A 27,287-nucleotide genomic window follows, 5' to 3' on the forward strand; every position below is an offset into this window, starting at 1 on the left:
ACACAAAGAAATTCAGATTTAAATGTATGTGTATGGTCACCATGTTATTCTCTGATAATGGAAAAAGGCACCACACACTTCTCTTAAGTTGGTTCACTGGTGACTTCTTGTATGATGATGTAACCACTGCGATGGGTAAACAGAGTGTTCCCTGATATAAAACAGCCCTTTAAAACCAGACAGAGTAAATCTGAATGGGGAAATAAAACTGGAAATTAATTCAACTGTGTCCTGATGTTGATCGTCATTTAATGACATTATACAGGCCAAGCCATTAAACAGAAATCAAACTCGTTCTAATAAACAGTTTCATTTGGTCCTGCTAGAATTACTTTAAGATTGTAACATTAAATTTGTTTCTCCATTTCTATTCCAAAATGCAAATTTAGTACACATCTCCTTGGTGTTTCCTTAAGATTGAGACAACTTCTAAATCTTCCATTATTTTATTAATTTCTGATTGGCTAATGCCTGCGTAGGTTTCCAGCCTATTCCCGAGTTAAGGTTAGAACCTTTGATCAGTTGCACTCCTCATGCAAACGTAAACCAGGAACCAGCAACTGGGAAAAGCAGCAGGCAGTTCTTTGATCACTTGGAAAACCTTTCCATGATGTCACATTTTGGTCTTTGACACATCTTGAAGCTGGTCCATGACATAAGCAACAGTCTTTAAAATATCTGCGCCCCAAAATAGAAACTAATAAAGTAAGAAAACTGGAAAACAGAACAGATAAAAATGGAAGTCTTTATGAAAAACTTCATAACAGAGCCAGGTGATTCACTGTGATGAGAGACGAAAAGAAGAACGTTCGGTTTTAGTTTAAAACGTGGCACTCCATCCTTCATCTCCCCCTGCAACAAACATGTCTTTGCTTGTTTCACGGAGACTTTTTAAACTCAGTACTCCCACTCCAGTCCAGTGGTGCATGACTTCAGATGGTGTTTGCTTTTGACTTAATACTATAGAGACTCGCTCTTAGCCGCTGCTGTTTGCCAAAGCCCAGCCGCATCTCCTGGCTTTCATTTCTCATGAAGCGCCTTACCTTCACCTCAATCATCACAAATTCTTAATTAGCTTCACTGCAACCCAAAAAGGGACCTCAGAGGTGTTGGCTTGCATCATTGGCACTTGAGAATGATCTTTCATAACAGCACTTGATGAGGCAGGAAGAACCACACACACACACACACACACACACACACACACACACACACACACACACACACACACACACACACACACACACACACACATACACACACTTTTCTGCTCCCAAACGGCATCTTCAAGGCATGACATCATCCTCTTCATGGACACATATCATAATAATTTCTCTCTCTCTGGAGGAACTAGTAGCCAGAAGCACAAACCTATCTGCTCTGCACAACAAAGACCGTTCTGTAGTCTGGTTGGACGTTTGCACATGTTGCTGTTTGTCCAGGCTTGGAAACTTCTCACACTCTTAGAGGAATGTTAAATTTGCCCAGATAGACCTCCTCATCTGTTCTCCAAAATCTGCTGTGTCTGAAAACGTGATAGGACCTGATGTGTGTGTGTGTGTGTGTGTGTCTTGTTATATGGTATGTTATGGTAATTTTGCCTTCAGTTGATTATTTATGTAAAAAAATAAATAAAGCATCATTTCTAATTTGGAAATTATCTTTTACAAATCACTATAGGGTACGCTTTGTTGTGCTGTCATTTGTTTATGTTTATTTATTTGGCAGACGCTTTTATCCAAAGCAAAGTACAACATTTAACCTATGGGACATGTGATGTGTGGGGGAAGCCAGAGTACCCGGAGGAAACCCACGCATGCATGGGGAGAACATGCAACTCCACGCAGAACGGTCACAGCCGAGTTACGAACCAGCAACCTTCGTGCTGCGAGGCAACAGTGCTAACAACTGCGCCACCATGTAGCCCATTTCCTTATGTTTTGCATTTAACATAAAATCAACCCACGCTGCATACCAGAAGTGTGACATTTGGAGTTGTTTAGCATTTTTCGTCACAGCTTATTAATTGTAAAGTAAAATCTGGATGGGACCCTACTCTTGTCTCCGTGAAGACCCCCTCCCCAGGCTCCATAAATTTACGATCTGTTTCTATGGTTGGCTGGTTTTAATTTGGAGTCGAAGCACAAAAAGTGGAGCTGTCTGGCATCACTCAAAAGAATGAAATGAAAGAATGTCCCTAGTCTTTGGATAAACCCTGGGAGGGGGTAATATTGCAATTTTCCATTGAAAGAATTTAGAAAAATATGCGTATTCATGTCAAAAGCTGTTCATCAAAATGCTAAGTCTATAGTTGCATTATATGTCTTTCTGACTTAGGTTGTTTGACCTTCATGCTGCACAACAAACGTTTTCCACATTCAACAGTTGAGGCACAATATTTTACAAAAGAAAACACTTGTAAAGAACGGTTTCTAATATTTGCACATGGCTGTAATGTTTGATAAATCTTTTTTATTTGTGAATATTTTATCAAGACTGCAATTTTTTATTGTCACATAAAAATTTCTGCCTAAATAATTCAGACATCTGTCATGACTTATGAAAATGGGCAAAACTATTTACTCTGGGGAGCAATGACATTTGTGGTTTTTTAATTAAAATCGGAAAATAACTACAACCACTCCCACTGTTCAGTGTCTTCTTGAATTTTTTTTATTGAGAGACATTTGACGTTTTGGTTTTGTTCAGTGGAAAATACAAGAAAAAAAGACCCCACATGCACATTAAAGGAGACATAATGACCTTTTCTCCCTTAGTTATGATAGTTTTATAGTCATGTTTATGAAGTTCATTGCACAAAATCCCATGACATATTTCAATTTCAGCAATTTGATTCTTGGCAGTTTCAGTACCTCCCACAAGGAGTCATTTGAAGGCTCTGTTACTTTAATGGAACAAGCTGTTGGCCACGCCCACCCTTCCCCCACTCAGGCTGCTATTAGCTGAGAAGCTCAGATATCTGGGAGGAGCTCAGAGTAGCAGCAGCTGTCTGTTGCATTTGAGAGATGGTTGTCACGTTGCGGGGATGGTTAGAACCCAAAATGCAGATTACCCAGATGACAAGAGACAGGAGTAGGTATAAAGTAAAAATCCTTTTATTGCAGGATGAACAAAAGTAAATCCAAAAGGCAGCGAGCCAAAAATCCAAAAGTCCTGAGATCCAGGACACCGAAAGCTCACATGGAGCACAAAAGCTGAGACAAGACGCAAAGCTCACACAGAGCACCAAAAACAACGCAGACAAACAACAATGGATCGACAAGACAGGGCTTAAATAAACTGGGGCATAATGGGAGGCAGATGAGCTGCAGGTGTGTGAGGAGAGGACCAGGTGAAAGCAGTACTTAATCAGGGAGGGAACTCACATGACCTAAGAGTAAAACCTAAAAACAAGAAAAAGCAACCAAATAACTAATATTCTAAAGGGAAGGAAAACTACAAAGACCGGTGGGACAAAACATACTAAAAAGACTAATAAAATGAAAAGCTGAAACTATAAACACTGCAGAGGGGTGACTGGAGAAGACTAAAGGAACACAGGACCTGAGAGATGTATCTGGAGAGCTGAAGACTAGGGTACACATGAGGAACACAAAGAGACACAGACACTGACCATGACAATGGTTCTATTCTAAATTCCCGGTTTTTGACATCACAAATGAGGACTTGAACCAGCTTGCTTTGGATATTTAACTCCTAAAGCCAAACTCCAACAGAAAATGGATGGATATGTTTTTTCCTGTTAGGAGTGTTTTAAGAAAAAGAAGAAGATTTATAAAGTGCCTCTCAAGTTAAAAATCACAAGGTGCTTCACAAATGCAAAAAATAAAAATGATAAAAAAAAACTTATATCGTAGTAAAAATTGGGAAAAAAGGGAATAAAATTAGATGTGATGGAAAAATGTGAAGGAAGACAAAACTGAATTAGAAAAGGTAATCAAGAGATTCCAAGAAAGGCGGATTTGGTAGAAACAGCAGCATGAGGAGAAGATAGTGAGGAAGAATTAACTGAAGGTCACGCAAAAGCCAGCCTGAACTAAAGTTTTTCAGCTGCTTTTTAAAGGAGAACACCGAGTCCACTGATCTCAGGCTCAGGGGGAGAGAGTTCCAGAGTCTGGGGGCCACAGCAGCAAATTATCGGTCACCTTTGGTCTTTAGCCTGGTGAGCGGAACAACCAGTAGGCTTTGATCACTGGACCTCAGGGACCTGCTGGGGGTGTGGGGGCTGAGACGATCACCAATGTATGATGGTGCTTGTCCATGTAAGGCCCTATAGACCAGAACCAGGATCTTGAAATGAACCCTGAAGTCGACTGGCAGCCAGTGAAGCTGGAATGGGAGACCCACATGGCAGCACAAAAAATATGCTAACTATATGTTTACACATGTGCCCACTAATAGAATATTGTGGATATGACATCACCTTCCTGAACATGATTTGATTCAAATTAAGAAAAATCTTAACATTTATATATTTTTTTCTATTCTATTTTTTTATTTGTTGCCTCTCATCAAAAGACAAAAAGCAATGCTTTTATCTGTGTTTCCGTGCTTTCTTTTCCCCCAATTCTTAGTGTGTGTGTGTGTGTGTTTTTCTTTCCTGCTTAACTCGATGACCTGCTGTGGAGGTAATTTTCTTATTTGAGTCAGATGTGTTGGAGAAAAGTCAAAACTGAAACTCATAGGACGGCGTTTCCCAAGAATAAAGATTGGCAAACACTATCTGAAGCAACAGTAAGAAAGGCAACGAATGCATGAAGGAAAAAGCTAAACGAGACATAAATAAAAAGGAAGCATGAACGGACTCATTAAATGTAACACATTTACACATTTATTTAGCACCTTTATTGAACCTCATTGTTAAGTTGCATTAGACATATATGAATCAGACATGCAAAGGCAAATAACAAAACAGTTTCAAATAGCTAAAGCCGTCACCAACAAAACAACGTGTCGTTTTAGCTTTCATTAGCATGTGATAATTTAGAGGCATTTAGAACATGTTCTGTTCCAATCATCCAGATGAATCTAGTGTTTACATGTCTTTCTGAGTTAGTCTTTTCCCAAATTGACTCATTTTAAAAATAAATCAATTTTCACCCCAGTTTATCTGACCACAAAATACTTTTCTAGCTTGCACATTACTGACATGAAGGTATTTTAATGCCATTAAAACTTCATAAGACTCCATGCTTTTCACACACACTATGGCTTAGATGAAGTAAAGACAAAGAAATAACAAGATGGTTTTATTCAATCTCTTTTAGTCCACAACTTTTAAAACCACCAGCACTCAACCAGGAGCACCGGAGATGCAGTCAGGTTCTGCGACGGGTTCACACGTGTTTTCCATCTCTTGGTTTCACTCCGTTGGCTTGTGATGACGCCTGACCAGCCTTGCTCTTCTCATCCCAGCTGTAAACGATGACTCAGTGTTCATTCAGGGACAGTAAATTAGTACCCCAACAGAGCTTGTCAAAGGATTCAAAATGAAACAAACAAAACTTTTGTTCTAGTTTATGCTAAATGATAAACACGACACACAGCAAATCATTTCCTTACCTGGCACTCTATTGGCAGCAGCAAATCCACCGCGTCCCGCTTTCAAATAAAAAGAACATTGTCAGTCACGGCAGATGCATCACTATATCTGTGCAGATCTTTTGCTTTTTCACCTTGAATGAGTTTGGTAATTCTCTCTGATTCCTCATTGACCAGGGCTGGGTTGTCTCGGAAGTTGGTGAACTTGGAGAAATCTGGTCCTGAATGAAACAAAAATCATTGGTAACATTAACCCTAACCCTAACCAAGTAAAGTTCATGAAGGGACCCTTAAGCCTAATTTATACTTCTCCATCTGCGTCGGTACGGAGACACGCAGCGCCATTTTGCATCAGCGCAAGGGCTCTCGGACAGGCTTGCGGAGGCTGATGCTCCATATTTTAACTATCCATCAAAAGAGACAGACACCACAAGTTTGTGATTGGTCAGCACGCTGCTTTCTGTTTTCATTTGTCATCAGCACCGTCTTTGCTGCTTCAACAAATAAAGAGATATTTAGCCGCAGACATGGAACAGATTGAAGAACGAGTCAAGGGAAAAGTCTGAAAATATGACCATTTATTCATCTGTGAATGAAGGAGTACAAAGATAAGCAGCAGGCATTTTATTCGTGGACGGAAAAGACGAGAAACGTGGGTTTGGAGGTGCTGATCGCAGTGAAGAGGAACGAGGGACAAATTTGTCAGTGTTAAAAAAAAGTCTCTGAAATACATTAAAACAATGTAAACGCAATAGTGATTACACTATCGTGGACTGGATATATGACTGTAATCGTGGCAGGATACCTCAGAATGGCGCTACGCCCTCTGTTGTCCTGGTGGGGAATTGTTTTGCAACAATCCCCAGTTGACGGAAAAATCAGAAAGCAAAATATCTCTGTCAATGCGTGTGCGTCTCTCCCTCGCGGAGCTGACGAGAAGTGTAAATTAGGCATTATTTTAAAGTATTACCAAATAATTTATTCTTGAATCCCTAATCCCTAATCCACTGTTCATGTTCTTGGACTACAGTTTTAAGCCTAATTTCCACCAGATGTGAAAGCAGTGCGTATCATAAAAGCAGTGTTTTACTCAAGAGCTCCCTCCCAAAAAGAAGCTTTTCAGACACGAAACGGCAGCAAAAGCATTCCAAGCCATTGGTCACAAAATGGCGAGAGTTGCAACAACACTTGTGATTTCAGAGGTCTACACAATAACAAGCAAGGATAAAGACTGCTGCATATATCCAAAAAGGTCTGTTGTTAATTTTCTGTTCAGTTTACATCAGCTAGGGGTTTCACACTTTTTATTTGGAAAGTGCCTTGATGTTTTAGACTGATGTCGTGTTTGACTTCCTGTCTGGCCCGACATAACCCGTGGAGTTTGACGTGTTTTGGAAGCGTAGTTTGTAGAAAATAGACTGGAAACCAAATGATGGCGTCCCTTCTCTTCTGGGAGGCATCGAAGACATTCCACTTTCCTGCTTGTAGAAAGGGACCCAACCACACTAACGATGGCTTATTGCCGTGAAGTTTGTTTCGCAGCTGTTTTTTTTTTGTTGACGTTTTCCCGTTCAGTGGAAAAGAGGCTTTAAATAAAAATCCCTTCATTTTTCTTGCAAGATAATCACCACTTTTTAATAAAAACTAGAAAAGTGTTACAGAAATCAGTTAAAAGAACCTATTAAGTGTGGATTCTAGTGCAAACATCTTACCCTTAATGATCTGAGGTTCTATCACCGTGGATTTGGATACACCTTCAGATGGACAGAAGAAAACAAATTTGAAAGACATTTGGTGACTTTAAAATTGTCCTGATTGACACACGGCCCCTGACAAAGCATACATGTCCAATACTTATTTCAAGACACTAAAAGAGGGACATAAATTTAGTGTATGTAGCTTAACTGCCAGTCAGAATGTGCCTCAGTTCCCAACATGCACTGTAAAAGCAGATGCCCAGTTTAGCACACCAACCTAGCTTGAATGCTAACTTGACTTGTGTTGCATTACAGTTTTTTTCGATTGCTAAAACGTGTTTTCAAAACTGTACGTTTCTTTCAAAACTGCACACACAAACCCCCAAACATAACACACAAATTCCTAAACCGTGGCTTCCCTTTGCAACGAAACCCTGCCATCACATATCGTAATATTTTCCCAAAATGGAACACGTGTTTTCATTTGGTAAACACAGCCACATTTTCACATGACACACACATACCATTCATTGCTTAAACACAAGTACTGTAGCCTTTGGGTGAACACTACCAAGCATGGAATGAACACTGAAGAGCAAAACTGAAAACACAATTGTCTAAATGGAACACAATGAATTACACTCTGAATGTATGAGAGTGGCCACTTTTCTCTGAGACAAACATTAGACATCACACACATTTTGAGACAAAACATTTTATTTTTACAGTAACCCCCCCCCCCCCCCCATAAATTTTGAGACAAAAGATTTTATTTTTACAGCTAAAAGCCTACCCTCGTCTATAGTAGACACAAAGGTTTGTATTACAAGTCCTAATTGTACATTTTTAAACATGCAATCATCTTACGCTTCAAAGATATGCATATTTTAAAGAATCTCACCTGTTTCTGTGCTCATCTCTCTCTCACCGTCTGTACTTGCCCCTAAAGACATCAGGTGAAAACATTTTTTAATCAATAATATCTGTGGTGTATTGGTTTTACTAAAGTGATTTTAGCTCACCACTAATAACTCGAGTAACTTTAGTGATGGTCGGTTTCCGATCGATGACTCTGGTTACTTTTTTGGGGGAAGGCTGACCCTCAATGACACGAGTCACTTTGGTTCTTGTAGACTCGCCCGCCACAACCACCCTTGACACGGATGGTTCTGTTTCAATGACTTCTGTTACCTTGGTTATGGTTGGCTGCCCCTCAACAATCTTAGTAAACGTCGTAACGGATGGTTGTTCAACGACTCTGATCATTTTTGTAGACTGAGGGACTTAAAATGGAGAAAAATATTAGGTTAACCACTTGTCCTAAAATTGAAAAGTGTAAAATAAGTTATTGGTGCATAAATAGATAACCTCTAACTTTCTGTAACATTAAGAATAAAACCAGAGCTCAGATTACACCAGAAAGTAAAAACAAAGCATGAAAATTTAATAATTTTGGTTAAGGGCTCAAACACCCAAGAGAACTGCATGTATTGGATTGATTACATGTATTTTTGCTATTGTATGGGCCTTTAAAAAAAATTACAGCAAAACAGAGATGTTTTAATAACAACTCTTCATTCTATGGCCAGGAGTATTTTGAGAAGAGGCCAAGATTAGTAATTACATTTCAAATGAAGTCATAAAAAAGGTAATTTATTCTTTATGTGTCTGCATTCCTTTGTGCGTTTATAGTACACTGCTGCAAGAATCTGCATGATCTGGACGTAACACAACTGAAGAATCCACCTCATGTGTGAGAGGCTGAAGACAGTATGAGATACTTTTAATTGAGAGTAATAATTGGATTTCTATCCATCAGATTCTTCTAAAAAAGAAACCACTGCAGTTCCAGAGTTTTATCTTTGACTTAAATTACCTTTAACCCTTTATAGGGCCAACCCCAGGCTGTTATTGTTGTATGTAAGTGTATTTCTGCTACAATTTTCAAAAATATTCATGTTCATACAGAAAATCAGAGAAAATCAAGTGATCAAATAGGCGTTGGCCCTGCTCTGGTTAAAGAAATCCCAAAATAAAATAACATGAACAAGTAAAATGGACATTTTTTTGAATAATATTGATAATTATAAGACACTAGCTGATTTTAGAACATTATAATATCATTATCAATATTACAGACTATATCACAACTAATAAACAATATAGTATATTTTATGAAAACAGATTATTGTGGAATATTTTTGAAAAGTTATTGAACAATAGGTAAAATTTCTGATCAAATATAGATTTTTAAAATTTTTATATTTGAGGATCTGCCTCAATGTCATCTTCCTCCTGTTCATCACTAATGGTGAGATTGGTTGGTGCAACAACTGTCCTCCTCCATTTTCCAGAGAAATCTTAGTTTAAAACTGCAAATATATCCAATATCATATTTATTATTACTGGTACCATCATTATTAAGATTATGTCTAAAAAAACAACAGATTTTACCAAAAAATATTCATAATTTCTTTTACTTGTTCAAGGCGTATGTCCAAATAAGGCAGATTTGATTTTCATGCTAAGATTTCACCAACTTAATTGAGTGTAACATTTACAACACATATATCCTTATTTAGCACAACTAGTCAACCTTGTGATGTGAGTTTCATAAACCTAGCATTGTTAGTTTTAGAGATCTGACCGTAAAGACGAGAGGAGACCAAGCAGTTTTCTGGTTCTGCAAACGCACCAGTATTCGGCACGTTATAGCCCCGCACTGATTGGTGGAATGGCGCCATGGCGCAATCCTTGACTAGCTTGATCTCTGATGATTGTTTGGGTTAAATTCCGTAATTCTAAGAGTTTGTGAAACGGCAAACCAACATCATTTGTGACTGGAAGTGTCTAAATATAGATGTTGGCCCTGTAAAGGGTTAAAGACTTTATTCTTCCTCATTTGCCTTTTATGTCAAATCATGCTTAGCCCATCTGAACAAACGACACAAGATCGTTTTTACTGTAGTTGGCTGGATGATGGGAATCTATCGGGTTTATTTAGAACGCTTTGTTGTATGATGCAGATCTTTCTAAAATAGGAGGGTCTCTGTCAAAAATGTCCAGTAACAAAGTACAAATATTTTGTCACTTTACTTAAGTAGACATTTTCAGTATCTATCCGTCTCCCCTTGTACTCGTTACATTTAAAACCTATCCTTGTTACTCCTATTTCACTTGTGCTTATCTTCGTTAACATCAACCCAAAGAGAAATCCAGATAAGTTGTACGACAAAGTAAATGTGACTGCAGTTGGTTCTAACATTCTGATACGCTGCTAGCTTGTACTCAATCCATTGCACACTGTGCATGACACAAACCATGTCACAGTGCAGTCATTCATTCATTTTTACATGCATTAACCTAACCCTAACTACTTCTATAAATATAAACACAATTTAAGGAGTTCAGTCAGTTATGGGGCTTACCTTCAACAATGGTGGTTGTGATGGTTTTTTCTGTCAAATAATAAAATCATCTCCAGTTAGTTTGCTGGTAATTTTATTATTATTTTTCTTACATCAGTGTTAATAGAAAATCATACTTACTAAAAAAAGAGAGTGGAATTTCAACATATGAATATCCAGAAACAAACTAAAGAGGAAGAAAAAAATGATTAAATATCATCCTAACACAATCACACGCTTACATTCTCCCTTCCTGTACCTTTATCTGGATGTACTTAATGAGTTTAGTCAGCACTGCCAACAGGTCCTGCCGGCCCACAGGAAGCTCTACAATTAAAATATGTTGCATAGCCATTACTAATTATTATAAGAGCGTAATAAACAATAAATTAGAGTGTGAGGTGATCTCACCAGCAGGATACAGGACATTCTTCACAACATGAACCACACCGTTTGTGGCCATCCGATCACCTTCTGGCACCTCTACTGAGTTTATGTAGATGGAATTGTTTACCTGTTGGAAAAAAAATCTCATTAAAATAGATTAGAAAAAAATATTTTATTCTTTAAAGCTGCATTCATTTATTTTTCCCACCAAAACATGAAGATTTTACACTCTTCAGGACATCTAAATAGGCATTTTAAAAACAGATCAGGTTTAATTTTATTATATATTTTTTGCCACACACCAATGTGATAGGAAGTCCTAATCAGATGGCTTTAAACACATTAATGTACAAAATGCGCGTTCAGCTGAAGAAGACAATCACCTATCAGTGCATGGATTTAGTTTTCCTTGTGAAAGACTTAAATACAACTCTTCTGTTTATTCATTCATTTTTCCAACAGTAATGTCCTAAATGCTTTTGGTTAAACTTGAATGAAAAGCAAAGCAGAAAAAGACAAACACAAGGTTGAGACAATCAGAGTGGGAGATAGAAGTAGAAGGAAATGCCAAAAGTGGGTGTAAGGACAGGAAGTCAGGTTTTATTGATGTTGGCTGCTCTCCGGAGATCGCTTCACAACCTCCAGCTTTGAAGTAAAGTAACACACAGCTTTTTGATGCGAATGTTACAGTGAGAATAATCCAACATTTTCTGTTCTATTGAATGCTTTGAAAGACAGGCATCAAAGTGTTCTGCACATAAAATCTAGCTGCAAGTTGATATTTATTGAGTTTTAATCATGACTGTCTACACCAGGGGTGTCCAAACTTTTGAAGATGAGGGCCAAAAACTCATGTTTGAAGTCCAACGGGGGCTATAAGAATGTGATTTTCTTATTTAAAAAATAAAAAATGCAAACAGTATTCTATACAATTTCTTAAATTTGTACTCTTTCAAAATAAATCCAAAATAGGCTTATAAGTAAAAATCTGAACATAAACTAGTTAGAAAGTGGCAATCTAAATCAACATCCTTTTGGTTTGGAGAGACAAAATTCGTCCTTTTAGAAATTCAAGTGGAGGTCGTACAAAATCACTCGGAGGGCCAGAAAAGGCCCCCGGGCCGCACTTGAGACATGCCTGGTCTACACTTTATGCACATTTAACCCTCCCACTGGCCTAATGGGTGTGGCCCCGCGAGAAATGTTGACCATTGAGCAGGATTGATGTTTTTTTCCCTTGGGTCCATGTGGCAGGGGTGAGGAGTGAGCACCACCTCACCCCTGCCACGTGGACCTCAAGGGATAAACCATCAATCTTGCTCATTGGTCAACTTTCCTCGCGGGGTCACCCATAAAGACAGTGGGAGGGTTAATGTGTACCCATTAATTAGGACTTCTTGTGAAATTGGTATTCAGGAAAAAATAAATTCAAACAATTCTGTTTAAAAAATGTTTGTTTAGGTGCAAACTAAGAAAAAATTATCAAAAAATGCAACTTTAAAGAACTATTCATGTTGTGGAAAATATTAGTTGTCCATTTATTCGATGAGTTTTGAATAATTCTTCCTCTTTTTCAGTTTTTTTCTCATTTACAACTCATTTACATTTTCACATTAAGTTACATTTTGCAGTTGGAGTTTGGATGACAGATGAGCCCAATTTTTCTACATTTCCACTGTTTCTTTAGTAAACCTTTTTGAGTTTCTGCTTTCCTTTCTGATCCCTGTTAAATTGACTATATCACTTGTAGTTGATTTAGTTCTTGTGCATCTAAATGGTAGAAAATGCAACAGTCACTGTCTCAAGTACATAGATAAGTAGACACATAGACTGTCGTACAGATTTAACTTGCAGGTTGTTGCCTTGCAGGGATGTGAGCAGATTGGTAACTCCTCGCTCTAATCCTCCATTGATGAGGATCCAGTCACTGAAGTGGTAGAGAAGAATAGTTCTCAAAGCATTCAGATCACCTATCGGAGGAAATTATAATGATTCAGATTAAGCAGAATAATACATTTTTATCTCTGTTTAATTCCTAGAATTATCCTTTGATGACAGATTTGTGACGTGCGTACCTTTGAGCAAAGCTATGTCCTTTTTGGTAAGGGCCTCAAAGGCATCATCAGTTGGTGCAAAGACGGTGTAGGAGCCTTTCTGCTTTAGCAGCTCATCCAGACCTGCTGTTTCCATCAGCGACAAGAAAACCCTACATCGATTAAAAAAGAGCTAATCAAACAACAAGAAAAAAACCTCATTGTTAATGAAATCAGAAATAATTAAAAAAAGCATACAATAATGAGGCATAAAAGAGAAATTTATAAGATACATTTTTAAACATTTGCATTCTTTGATTGAATGATCTATAAAAGCACGTGAAACAATGCTGAACAACAAAATACTGCTAGTATTATTATTGTTGCTAGTGTGACTGGTTTCATACATAGAAATAAATGGTTTTAGGCTTTAGCTTGTACTAGGATGTTTCTACTTTTTATATATTTCAACATTACAAAAAAGAGATAAAACACATTAGAGGAGATATATTTTTTACTTTTTTATAAGTAATCATTCCGTGGTCTATCCAAAACATGTTTTTGAAGTTTTTTGCATAAAATCCATCTGACATAAAGCATTCTCAGTAGTTTTATTCTTGACTTTTCAGTACCTTCCAGAATGAGCCATTTCAGGTCACTTTAAAGCTGTTATAGCAAATTTGGAAAACAAATTAGCTTAAAAGATATTTTTTCATGCCTCTTAGCAATGTTCTAATATAATATAGTTATACTTACTGTGGAGATAAAAACAAAAATACGAAAGAAATAAAAATAAAGTGGTTCTCTCTCATTTGTCTAAAAATCCCGCCAATAAAATGGCTTGGACCAAAAGCAACTATTGGACCATCTGGTTGTTGATTTTGCCAAACCGCCACTCTTCCCTAGGTCCTCCATTCATGACACACTCACATATTAAGCAACAGAATACCACCGACGTGAAAGGTTCTTTGCTCAATAATATCATAGAAGGAAAAACATCCGAATGCTACCATTTCAAATTTAGGACAAACTACCAGAGTCCCAAAAAGAAAAACATCATTTGAAATCGTAGACAACAAAAGACGTTTGGACCTAAAAACACGATGACTGGTATTTAATGCTCTCTTGTTTCAGCTGGCAATGTGAGTTTCCAGTTCTGGTGGACGTGGAATCAGTGAAGATACCCAAGAGGAGGGGTGAGTGTTCCGTGACTGTGTTTGCCTTCAAAATCTAGCTTATTTGCAGATTTGCTATACCAGCTTGAAGAACAAAAGCTGTTGCTGGCCACATCCACCCATTCCCCACTCAGTCTGCTATTAGCTGAGGAGCACCGACATCCAGGAGGGGCCTATAGTAGAGCTGCTCCTCCAGCAGGAGCTCTCTCTTCCAAGAGAAAGATGGTGCTATGCTAATTTCCCCATTTGTGACATTACGAACAGGGACTTTTTGAAACTGCCTGTTTCAGGAAAATAATTCCTAAAACCAAACACTCACAGAAAATGGGTTTTCAGATTTTTCCCCCCATGTTGAGTGTTTCTAGAGGCAGTAGAGAATGCACAAACATATGCCAACTGTAAGTTTTGAATAAGTCCTTTGTTAAAATCTAAATAAATAAATAAATTTAAAAAATTCAAAAACACGAAGCAATAAGTTAACGTTTAGTTCTTACTTGAAGCGTCCATCATCAACCAGGAGCTCGAACATAGTTTTGTCAGCCGGTTGGATCAGTGATCTCATGAGATGAAGGGCTCCATTGCTTCCCTCCTTACTGCCCCTCACCATGCATGCATTTTCTATGCACACGGCCTTGAATCATAAAGAATGCCCAAGAGAGTAAAGTTACAGGTCTTACAGTCACTGCTCAAATCTGGAAATGATTTCATGGGGAAGGACAGCCACACAAAACTCTTTGATCACAATCAATCAGTCTAAACATTACGATGTTTGTGTGAAGAAATTAATCCCATCTGATTGTAATAGCTAACCCACACTACCAGACTCCCACTTCTTCTGCCAAGAGCTGAACTAATTAGATGCTTTAATGGATTTGATCATAGCTGAAAGACAACAAAAATAATGTCGACAAAGATCCTATCATTTGATATCAGATTTATCACGTGGAAGATGCTGCTTGGCGTCTTTTGGCTTTAATTGTAGGTTAATCTATATTTTAACTGACTCTCACAAACAACACAAACAGGCAGTTCTCACGGTGCGATAGATGAAGACTCTCAGCATTTTGCCAGAGAGCGTTTCCAGCATCTGTCCACTGTAAAGCTCGTTCAGAGTGATTTTCGTCTTCAACATGTGGTTTTCCAGAATGAGTTTCAGCAGAGTCTCATCTTGTGACATCACCTCCTCTAAGAAGGACACAAGTTACAAACTCACATTTGCAAAGGGTGTAATGATGTTGGATTGAATTTCTACACAATAAAAAGTCATTGAAGTCTTCCAGTGTCTTCCACTTTGGGTCAGTATGGGACAGGAGAGGAGAACATAGGTAGAAGAGTGAGAAGTGCAGAGGGAGTCAAGATGGATGCCTGATATTGCTACATGTGATGCAAGTTCGAATAAAGCTTGGAAAGGAATTCTTGCCTACTCGTGCTACTTCCTGATACAACGGTCAACCATAATAGAGCTTTTTCTATAAATGCTTTCTTTATTTAATTGTTTAATCTTACCTGTGAAGGCAGCGTTTAGAGGAGCCAGGAGGGTGTACTCAGTCTTTGAACCCAAGCTAGCAGATAAACCCATTTCTGACACCAAGTCACTGAAAGTGCTTTGTGAGTCATCCATCAGTTCCCACACTTCCTTGGCTGATGCGAGTCACAAAAATAACAGATTCACTTTAATGTTGACTCAAAAAGTTAATAAAACAAAAAGAAAAACAAAAAGCACTATACCTGAGTCAGGCATGATCACTCGGTCAATTAGGTGAACAACACCATTGGAGGTCACAATGTCCTTCTTCAGCACCATCTTGATGCCGTTGACAGTTAAACTGTCACCGTCACAGCCTATCTCTATGGTGCTGCCCTCAGCAGTCTCATACACTGTTCCTGCCATGATTGCTTCAGCACACTGGACACTGTTCAGCAGGTGGTTGTTCACCAGAGCTGAGAAAGTAGACATTGCACATGCAACCACATTTTACACTCAAGATCCAGTGTAAAAACATTTGACAATTTGTGGTTCATAGTCACTTCTGTAAACACTTCTTCCATTTAATGGAAAGGTTTGATTAAAGGGTTAAAGGTACTTCTGAAAGTAGCTCCTGGTAAGAGGAGCCACTTGTGGGGGTGTTTAGAAGAAGTGTAAGCAGCTGTGGTGCAGCTGATGTAAAACTAAACTATGATTTATCCAGCTGTTGAGGAAAGGACCCTCACATAACAGTTTTTTACATAAAAAATATGTGTAAATTGTGTGCATGTCTATTTATCAAGGGAATAAAGATATGGTTATTTAGCCAAGCATCTCCATCCAAAACATCATCAGTAAAAAACGTACGTCTGTGGGATTATTTTGTTGCAGCTGTTAGATATAGAATTTAGATTTGGCACTCATGTTGGTTTTCACATGTGTGTTGTGAATGATGACCTAAGTCTTTTGATATGCAACAGCAATATAATTTATGGAATGGGCAGCTGTGAAGATGCAGGAGAGCTGCCTGGCCTGCTAGATTAGCTGTGCTTTATGTGAAAACATTAAGACAATTTTCCTGTCAACTATCAAGAGTCATAATTATTTAAGCAACTATATCTTAAAGGAGAGATAGAATTAGGTTTATTTACAATTGGAAATAGATATTTGAACCTCTATAAAGCATATAAAATTTTGTCTGTGCGTAAAATGTCACAGGAGCCCTGATAAATGGCCTAGAAATCAATAGCAAAAGATTTTAATCTGCGGGTTCTTCTAGCCACGCTCTATTGTAGCTTCAGCAGGACTACCACTGACTTGGTTAGTTGTGTGTCTTGCCAATCACAACGCTTGTTGGGCGGGCTTAACGCTAGAGCTGTGATGGAAGAAAACTACAAACATGGTGTCGGCTAAGGAATAGTGCTTGTTTGAAATTGTTTCGGCGTCAACTTTGGACAGTTTAGCTTCTGGCTTTTCTTTGAGACATGAACAGATGTACTTAAATTGTTTATTTCGAAAAATAATGTATTTGCTTCTTCTTCTACAGTGCGTGGCTGACTGCCCTGTTGACGGATTCCCGTAGCGATGAATAGGTCATGTTGTTTGTTGCACTGATTGGTCGTGGGGCTGTCCTGTTGTGTGTGGAGACGATTTGAAAGAAAACCATAGTTTCTGCCTCACAACGGGGAGAGATCAATGTGTCGTGCTTAGACCATATGTAGCTTATATAAGATAGCTTGCCAAGCTAATAAAATAGAAGACAACCATTAAAGAGTTGTTTCACGGAGAAAACATTTTTTACTTATTAATTTTGAAAATGATCGGTCACTGTTAGTTTCACATGCAGGCTGACCATCTTCTACACCTATCTCCTGCATTAGCTTCTGGTAGAAAATCGATGGTGAAACTCTAGGATTAGAAAAGCCTGACAGATCTACGTCACACTGTCACTCAACATTTATGGACTCACCCATCTTGACTCACAACGGGGAAGGCTGCTGTTGGTTTAGCATCCAGGAAACAGCAGAGGCTAGTATAAGCTAATCTTTAGCCTTAGCAACTCCAACACATGGCAGAATGCCTTCAGGCTTTGTTATTTGTGGCAATAAAACATCGATGTCGCAAAGCAAACGGAGTCAGTGGTAGAGTTACATTGCTATTAGCCAATCAGAGGTGAGATGTCCAAATATCAGGAAACAAGAGTCCAAATCCTCTTATCTGAAGCAACTTTCTCCTCTGGCTGGTCTCCATGCTGAAACAGGCACACCTGAGCTTTTTTTGAGTACTACTTACAAGACATTCATTCCTACTGTAGACCAGTGCAAATGTATTAAAAATGAGTGACGGACCTCTTTAAGAGCCGTGACATCAATATGTTTTTCACCAATCAGAACACCTTGCATACCTTTAATGACTTCCTGGTTTTCTGTGATGCTCTCCATGAATCCTGGTTTCAGTTTATCAAAGGCGCTGTTAGTTGGAGCAAACAAAGTATAGTGACCAGGTTTACCCAGCTTGTCCATCACTTCTGCGGCTAATGCTGCATCCTGAGAATGAAAGAAGAAGCTATTTATGTGCAACATCCAAATAAACAGAAACAGCATTAGCTCATTTGTTGTAATGGGATTTTATGTACAGCAAATGACGAAAGATCGTCTGTATTTTCCAGGAAGTCCCTGATGGTGTTGCCCACAGAGCTGATCACTCTATCTATGACGTGTACCACCCCATTTGTGGCCACCTGGTTAGCATGGATGAGCCTGGCACAATTCACTGTCAAGACCTTAAAATGGAGGAAAAGACACTTAGAAACCAGCATTTAATAGCACTACCATGTTGGAGTAAAAGTCACATTTTGACCCACCCCATTTGGATAATGGTTGATGTAAATCCCAAGGTTGTTGTACATGGAAGTGACCGTCATGTCATTCTTCATGTCTTTAGTCATCAGACGGTGGTTCACCATGTGGTAGTGAAGCGAGTTTTTCAGCTCAATGTTTACGTTGCTCTCGAGTCCAGACCGTAGAGTCTATGGAAACCACAATGTTTGAGAGAGCAGTCCATTGGTTTCTTATGATTGCAAATACGTATACATTTAAACACTTTTCTTTAACTCACTGGATCCAACTCTTCCCATGCATCATTACTTGGTGCAAACAAGGTGAAGGAGCCTTCTCCTTCTATTTCCGCTCTCAGTTTTGACATGTCGGAGTATGTCTGTGTGGTCGTAGCCTTCAGAACCCCCAGCGTTCCATAAACATGGTCGATGGGAGCCACTAGGGGCAGTGTGTGGTATAAAATTAATTTACATTTTTAATCGACTTTGAAAGTAGACTGCAGAGTGTTGCATTTATAACCTTACCAGCAGGGCATCCTCTCATACCCTCCAGCTTCATGTACCCCGGACAACATTCATATACGATTAGACTGGAAAAAAAACATATATATATACACAAAGAAACGTTAGAACTATGAGTGTGTCAGGTTTCTGCTTTAACCCCCCAAAATGTGTGTGTAGATCCTCAGTCATACATAATAATCTTGTAAGTTTATTTAAAAACAACTGGAATTTTCTTGTTTTCCTTGAAGATATTTCACCTCTTATCCAAAAAACTTCTTCTGATCTGAAACTTAGGTTGGGAGTAGGAGGCTTAAAAGGTATGATCTGAAATGAACATGATGATAGGGCAATAGGTGTCACCGGTGAGGCCTTTTTAATTACTAGAGAAGCCATTAAAGTTACATGAGTCCGCCTCATTCAGCTCTGTGTTGGTCACATACTTGCTGCTGCACTACAAGTATGATTACTCAGACTGGATAGAGTCCCGGGTTTGTGGGGTACAACCAAAACAAACATGGCGTCAATAGAAGAGATCAGTAGCTGGTTAGTTTAGAGATCACTGTCAGAAAAAAAGACAGCAGCGGTACTGTAGATGTATAAGAGATCTCTACACCAGACATAGCGTGAGCAAGGTGAATGTGTCTTGCTGGTTTTGTGAACGCCATCTACTGGTTACTCGTTCGATTGCGTTGCAATAATTTTGGGAGATGGGCAAAAAAAACAAACATTTCAAGTTACGCAAGGCATGCATTTTAAGCACGCTTACGTGTTGTCAAAAAGCAAGTATGTTTCAGGCCTAATAGGAAGTCAATGTGCAATATTATAGGTCACATGTCTGAAGTTGTGAGTTTTGGAGTTTTTCTTGCACTGCAGGTATTAGAAAAAAAAACCTAAAGCCAACCCCAAAAAAGGCCAACATCAAAATTTAACCAAGATGTAAAAAAAAAAAAAAAAAAAAAAGAATTTCACTGTTTTTTTTAGTTCTTACTGTCATGGAGTTGTGCATTGCAATTTTTCAGCATTTCAAAAGATTTGTAAATAAAAACAGATCAAACATATGAATGTAATGAAAGTTGCAAGAGCAAAAAATTAAAAACAAAATAAACCTGCCAGATCAGCTAAGCATATCTGACAGCTGAGAGAAAGAAAAACACCCTCTGGAACGCAGAGAGAGAATGATGACTGCTTGGGTCGAAGCAGGTTGAAAAACATTAAACATAGCAAGGTGATACTTTGGCTTTGTGGCCAGATTCAGTCCATATTCAGGCAATGGACTGTAGGCAAAGATGCCAGAGTGTAAAATTATCTAAGAAGAAGCTATCAAAACATAGGAGACTAGGCCTCTTCTAATGGATCACGTGTAGAAGTTTGGACTGTTGTTTTCAAGACTAGTATCTGAATATGAAGTTAATATAATGTCCAGAAAGATATGCAACGAGAGCAAAACTACCAAAAATAAATAAATGTTAACAAAAAAGAAAAATCTATTCAACACCACAGACGGAGAAGCTTTTTTGGACACAGCTCTCAAATTTTTGAGGAAAGCAAAGATTTATATTTCGTCTTTCATGCATAGATATGTCACGCTTGTTAACATGGGAATCTGACTGAGATGTCTGCTGTTCCTTATGCCCTTTTTCTTGGTCACGAGTCCTATCACTACTGAGATATCAAAAAAAAAAACAATGTTTCACTGCTTCTACTTCTCTGGTTTAAAGACCAAGTTCACTTCCTTTTTCAATACATTTGCAGTGGTCTCTAGTTTAAATGCACACCTTGTGAGTCAATCTCTGTGAGAAAAAAAGCTCTGGCGGTCCTGTTTCAGGAGCTAAAAGTGAGCCACAGCAGAGGGGAGCAGAAGACGGCAGGATTTGGAGACTTGTTTACCGATATTCGGACATCTGGACTCTGATTGGCTAACAGCAATGCAACTCTACCACTGACTGTTTGCTCTGCAATGTCGATGCTTTATCTCCAGAAATAACACAAGCCTAAAGGAGTTCTGCTGTGTTGTGGGGTTGCTAGTGCTAACAGTTAGCTTCTACTAACCGAGACTTGCTCTGCTCTCTCCTGGATGCTAAATCAACAACAGCCTTCCCCAGTTGTGAGCCAGATGGGTGAGTCTATGAATGAAATATTTTTTATGCAAAGTGCAATTAACAGGCTTTTTTAATCCAAGCTTTTCCACATCTATTTTTTATGGGAGGCTAATGCAAGAAGAACACTTCTTTCCTGTTTAGCCTGCATGTTATACTGACCAATTTAAAAAATAACTAGTAAAAATGGCTTCTTAGTCAACTTGGGGTGTTTCTCAATGCCAAGGAACCTTGCCTTGATGTCTTGACCCCGCCCCGGTTGCCTAGGAGATACATCATCGGGAGCCGCCAAGGCATGTTCCAATCGGTTCTAATGTTTGTTAGCCGTTCAGCTAGCTGAGCAAGAATACACGTGAGGTGTCTTGTAGCCTAGCCTTGGTCAAAAATTACCCACAATACACTGTGGTATTTTCAAAAAGACGGCATATCAGAAGCCGGTAGCTACTTCGGGGACAATTTTCAAGTTTAAAAGTAAGTCAGGTAATTTAAAATGTTTTTTTTTAGATCCAAAGAAGTTATCTATGGTTGGTTAGTTGCTAGGCTGCGCAGTGGCGCAGTGGTTAGAGCTGTTGCCTTGCAGCAAGAAGGTCCTGGGTTCGCTTCCCGGCCTGGGATCTTTCTGCATAGAGTTTGCATGCTCTTCCTGTGCATGCGTGGAATCTCTCCGGGTCCTCCGGCTTCCTCCCACAGTCCAAAAACATGACTGTTAGGTTGATTGGTCTGTCTCAATTGTCCTCAGGTGTGAGTGTGTGTGTGATTGTTTGTCCTGTGTGTCTCTGTGTTGCCCTGTGATGGACTGGCTCTCTGTCCAGGGTGTACCCCGCCTGATTGCCCGTTGACCGCTGGAGATAGACACCAGACACCCCCCCCCCCCCCCCCCCCCCCCGCGACCCTACGTGGACAAAGCGGGTTCAGAAAATGGATGGATGATTAGTTGCTTATTAGTTCTAACTTCTGTGGCTAGCAGGTAGTAACTCGCTTATATATTTAATTTTACAAATATATATACAATTTAAAAAGTAAAAGGCTCATTATATATTTATATTGAAACTAATCCATATAAAATATAATGTTAACTCCCGTGTCACACGACATTACGTGACCACTGTGGAAGCTGCGGTCACGTAATGCAAGTCTGTTCCATTTAACCGTTTTCTTTGACCAAGGAAGGACAATATCCTCGTAAGCAAGGCGCCTGGCCTTGCAAGACTTTGCCTCGCAAGGCAAGGTGCCTTGACATTGAGAAACACCCTTGGTCTTTTAATTCTGGAATGCAAAGAATGGCTCATTAGAAAATCTGGAAATTAAATAACTAAACATACAAGCAGGAAGCTGAGAAGACCCTCTGGCGTTCTTCAGAAAACTGGATTATTCACAGGAACCTTGACTATGAATTACAGCAAAAATATAAATGATAAAATGTGTGAGTACGCTGCCAATACTGTGATCGGTAAATCACAGAAGAAAATGACAAAACTGGTCATTTTTCTCTTGCAGTTTGACACTAGGATCTCCGGGTTCATGCACGTCTTCGGAGATGAAGCACGCCAACACTGGATGCTCAACAACGATCCACTGGAGGAACAGATGCAGAGATCTTGATTCAATTTAACTGGGGTTTATCCCGAAGCACGTTATGGGGTTCCAGATGGAGCTGTCATTATAATTACTTAGGAGATTTGTTTATACCAGTTTCCTCGGCACTTATTTCTCGGCTTTGAGGTTTACTGCTCTTTTGTGTCTGTTTTCCCATGAACGTAGAGCTGATGAAGGATTTGCACCAAACGTACAAAAGGAACATTACTCACCTTCTTCAGCTCTTACTAATCCACTTAAATGACGGTTCTTTGTTTTTCCAAGAGCTGTTCTGCTCATATAGCATTCTCGGTATTTGACACAGATGATTTTAGAATGCTAAATACATAAATGCTGTTGCACCACCAATGGCAGTCAGAGTGGTATGAAGTCATGGTTCTCTCTGGCTTGTTCTCTGACAGGATAATAGATGCAGAAAAGACCAGAGACAGAACAAGCCAGCTCACAGCAACCAGGCATCGGTTAAATATGACTTCCAGATGAACAGATGTGTAAATGTGGGGGACGCACACACACACACACACACACACACACACACACACACACACACACACACACACACACACACACACACACACACACACACACACACACACACACACACACACAAGGGAACTGGGTGGGATGTTCTGGTACTGGATAAAAACTGTAGCAGGTTTTTTATTATGTACCCAGTTAGGAGCAGCCTGTTTTGTGTCTGGGCCTTTTATCAGTTTTCGTTTTCATGTAAAAAGAGACTTACTGTAATTTATTAAGTTCACAGTTTTTCAGACCTTTTTTAGACCTTAAAATAACATTTGTCTCCTTTTTCCTGCATGCTGCAACTGCCGTTTGAAACATGTGAAGGAACTGCTTGTCTTGAACTTGAGCTACTCTGAGTACTTCTACAGAAAGTAACTCAAGCTTTCCACCGGATGCGAAAGCGGCACGAAAACATTTCCCTCAGTAGCTCATCCCTTTACACCGAAAGCGTTTCAGACCTGAGTCGGCAAGGGGCAGTTTGTCCTGCAAGCTTACAAAATCACCAGAGAATCGCAAGACCATGGATAACTTCAGCAGATCATGCGACAACAAGCAAGGAGAAAGATGGTAGCAATGTATCCAAAAGGTTTTATATATTTTTTACACTTCTGGGACACATCCATGATGAACCGCTTCCCTGCTGTGGAGACACACCCATCCGTTTTAACCATGACTAGTTGCTGCATACTGCGCTTCGTGGACATTACATGATGCTTATGCATTGGATGGAAAGCTGGAGTAAGACAAGAGAGAAATGTGAAATAACAAGTTCTTTCATATTTTTCAGTTTGAAAACTCATTACAACATTATCACAAGATCACAGTTTATTTTAAGACATTCATAAACCTTTTAGGACCATTTGATCTTGTTTATAGTCCAGAGGAGCCAATGCTTACGCCCAAAAGCTATTGTGCAAAAAGCTCTAGACCATATTGAGGCAACTTTACGTTCATCCAAAGGTAAATTTAGAGTTAATCTAACATGGGCAGAGGGAGAAAAACCAGAGAATAACATCTCCAGGACCTTCTTGCCACAAAACAACATACGCAGCCAATTGCTCCACTATGCAGCCAAGACTGAACTCAAATAACATTTTTGCCAACTTGGCAATAAGTAGGTTTTCAAAATCTTATTTCTGGAAAACCATCAGAGGTCTCAGAGTAATAGAGTGGATTCTTATGGCCAAGGAGCTGCATGCAAGAATGACATCACATAAGTAAGTACAAAACTAATCGTGGATGGAGTGGTGCAAAAAAATTCAACACTAGATTGTGGAGTGGAGGGTTGGGAGATATTAGGAGAATGTTACATGACTTTGTATTGTGCCAACCCTGAAAGCTGGCGGGGGAGGGGTAATGGTTTGGGCTCCTTAATGAAAAATATCAAAGTATTTTGGAAAATGTTTTTTGTATAAATTTGTGTCAATATCACTTAGCCCACGTGCAAAAAACAAGGACTAAAATCACATAGTTGGATGGATTATTGATGCTAGAATAGGTATTTGGCCAAACCTGACCATTATACAGGAACTGACACTGCTGGAAAGATTTTCATTTGTTTCTTTGGGAATTTATGCCCACCTATTATTCTGGTTATTTAAGAGGCCCGGGACAGATGTTGGCTCACAATCACCAGTCCTGTTCATTCCAGAAGTGCTCAGTTGGGTTGAGGTCATGGCTCTGTATCGACCAGTAATGCCCCCCCCCCCCCACACACACACACACACACACACACTCAGTCCATCAAGACCTGCCATTCTGATCCTTGCTTTGTGCTTTGGTCTTTTAACAGACAACATTAGTCACCTGCTTGGGCTCAGATGTGGTTCTCTAAACAGTCATTAACACCAAAAACAGCTGAGAAAAAAAAACACAGCTGCACGGAGGATTTCTTCTACTGTGGCTCGCAGAGAAAACTGCAGCTTCAAACAATCAAAAACAGATTTACCCAGTTTGCTTTAGACTTTTTGAATAACCACAGATTTTTATGCGTGAAGCTGATTGGTGAACATAATTGCAATTTTTGATTTTTCACTTGGTTTGTGAGTTCTGTCATGCAAGGCCAAAACAATACTGAATCAAGTCCAGCGTGTATGCTGGAAGGACACATACACAATGCTATGATATCATGTTCAGTAATAATTAAAAATGCTCATTAAACCACCAAATTGTTCCCGAGTGCAGCCACTGCTGCACCTCACTGCTCCTCACAGGGATGGGTCAAATGTGCACATGTAATTTCACCAGCGTGTGATGATGACCGTGGGAGTAAAGTACTACAAGTAAAGTCTACATGCAGACATAAGAATAAAGCACTCATGTTTAGTCTCATTTTTTGATTCCATTGTTATCACGGATCTCTGCCAGCAGAACGCTAAGCGCTTCATTCGTCGAGCTCCACATCACAACTAATCTAAAACAAATTGCAGCTGAGGTAAAATCCAAGCAGCCTTAAAATCCATGCATACCAAAAGCACACTCGCGTCCCTAACGCTTGTGCAGAGCACCACAATCTGAGGAACATTTGTTTTTAACATTTCATCCAAAACCTGCAAAGACAGTTCTCTTGTTTTAGAAGAAGTTAAACATCAAACATGACCAAACAACAAGCAGAAGATTCTTGGGTTTCCTAAAGAGTTATAGATGATTGAGCAGGTCTAGAGACAAAGGGAGGAGGTAATGAAGACAAAGGAGATATTGAACTGATTGTGAGAGGCTCTTATGCTCAGAAGCAGCTCCTACAGACATCTGTGATGTCTAATGTCTTTATCTGCTAAATTTGTCAAAACTGGGTGTGGCTCACACTTTATTTCAACGTTTGTGGCTTGGCTCAAGGCACATAATGAAAATAAAAAAAGTTTAATCTAGTCAGTCTTTTTTTATTTTCTATTTTAAACTTACGCTTGCTTGCCACAGATGGATTTTTTGTACCAGTTCCTGCATGTGCTGAAGTACTTCTTCTTGGTTCCCTGGACCTGCTGCAGGGCACACACATTGGGTCTGTTGGTGAGGATGGAGGATGTGAAAAAGAAAAAAAAAACAATTGTGAATATTAAATAAATGCAAGTAAGTGGAAAAGAAGAAAGTTGCGAAACAGCAATGATATGGACTTAGTTGTATAAAACTAAAAAAGGATGGTGACATAAAAATATTAACTTATTGTAACTTTTATTTACAGCGTATCTCATGGAAAGCAAGTTTGTACAACTTCTTTATACAATTAGTGCTTAAGTAATTTCAAACCTGAAAAATAGCTTCACTTCTCTCAGACGCATTATTTCACACCTTCACTCCCTCCCATGAATACAGTACATACCGTACTTTTCAATTATTTGCAAATACTTCAACCTGAATTTAAGGAAACAGGTTAAAACTGTGATTTTGTCATCTCCTTACCCTTCTTTCTTGGCTCGAATGCGGCTGTGAGAAACTATCTTGTCATAAGCTGAAGAATCCACATTCCCCACAAAACAAAGCACCACCGCCACAAAAGTCACTACCAGCAGCTGATCCATCCTAAGGAATAATCAGTCCTCCAATAAAAGGCCACAGACACACACACCTTTAGTCTTTTAACCTTACACACACACACACACGCACACACACATACACACACATGCACAGAGGATGTGGGAACACACACAAGAGGGGGAGTTTTTATACTAAAAGGACAGAATCCTCAACACACCCACTTTCTCTTCTCCTCAACCACTGTCTTTTCCATACCATGACGTCCTGCTTTCAACCACACACATCCTTCCTTTTAGTCAAAACCCTTCCTCCATCTCTGACTGGAGCACCAGCTTATTGTTCCCTCCTTCTTTGTGCTGTTTCACACTAATTTAAATGTTCTTGACCACCATCACATCCCAGAGCACCGACAACTACCTGCAATTCAAAATCAGTTTGCTGAAAATGTATGTATTTTAATTGAGATTTTTGCATAATTTATAGCTTTTCATTGAATGTTTTTAATGTTTGCAAAGATAAATAAGTTTGTTGGTCCA

General features: G+C 39.1%; 1 protein-coding gene across 1 annotated transcript; it reads right to left on the minus strand.

Annotated features, from left to right (window-relative positions):
* Positions 1-4,843: 4,843 nt before the first annotated feature.
* postna (periostin, osteoblast specific factor a) lies at positions 4,844-26,993 on the minus strand. Its single transcript, XM_015961626.3, has 23 exons — positions 26,677-26,993; positions 26,182-26,280; positions 19,088-19,152; positions 18,844-19,001; positions 18,590-18,754; positions 18,362-18,508; positions 18,131-18,272; positions 15,990-16,202; positions 15,768-15,902; positions 15,298-15,446; positions 14,756-14,892; positions 13,129-13,259; positions 12,893-13,023; positions 11,078-11,180; positions 10,926-10,993; positions 10,808-10,853; positions 10,688-10,717; positions 8,282-8,542; positions 8,161-8,202; positions 7,275-7,316; positions 5,697-5,783; positions 5,584-5,622; positions 4,844-5,436 (listed from the first exon to the last, which is right to left on the minus strand). Exons 1-23 carry the CDS (start codon positions 26,793-26,795, stop codon positions 5,384-5,386), a joined length of 2,562 nt encoding a protein of 853 aa, XP_015817112.3. The 5' UTR covers positions 26,796-26,993; the 3' UTR covers positions 4,844-5,383.
* Positions 26,994-27,287: the final 294 nt, after the last annotated feature.

The sequence above is a fragment of the Nothobranchius furzeri genome, chromosome 10 (genome assembly GCF_043380555.1).
Source record: "Nothobranchius furzeri strain GRZ-AD chromosome 10, NfurGRZ-RIMD1, whole genome shotgun sequence".
Classification (NCBI taxonomy): domain Eukaryota; kingdom Metazoa; phylum Chordata; class Actinopteri; order Cyprinodontiformes; family Nothobranchiidae; genus Nothobranchius; species Nothobranchius furzeri.

Bases quoted from the DNA above. Each gene is read 5' to 3' on its own strand.
- postna (XM_015961626.3), bottom strand. From the start codon at position 26,795: ATGGATCAGCTGCTGGTAGTGACTTTTGTGGCGGTGGTGCTTTGTTTT. The intron at 18,509-18,589 runs GTGGGTCAAAAT...CTCCATTTTAAG, and splicing joins TCAACCATTATCCAAATGGG to GTCTTGACAGTGAATTGTGC. The intron at 13,024-13,128 runs GTACGCACGTCA...TTCCTCCGATAG, and splicing joins GGACATAGCTTTGCTCAAAG to GTGATCTGAATGCTTTGAGA.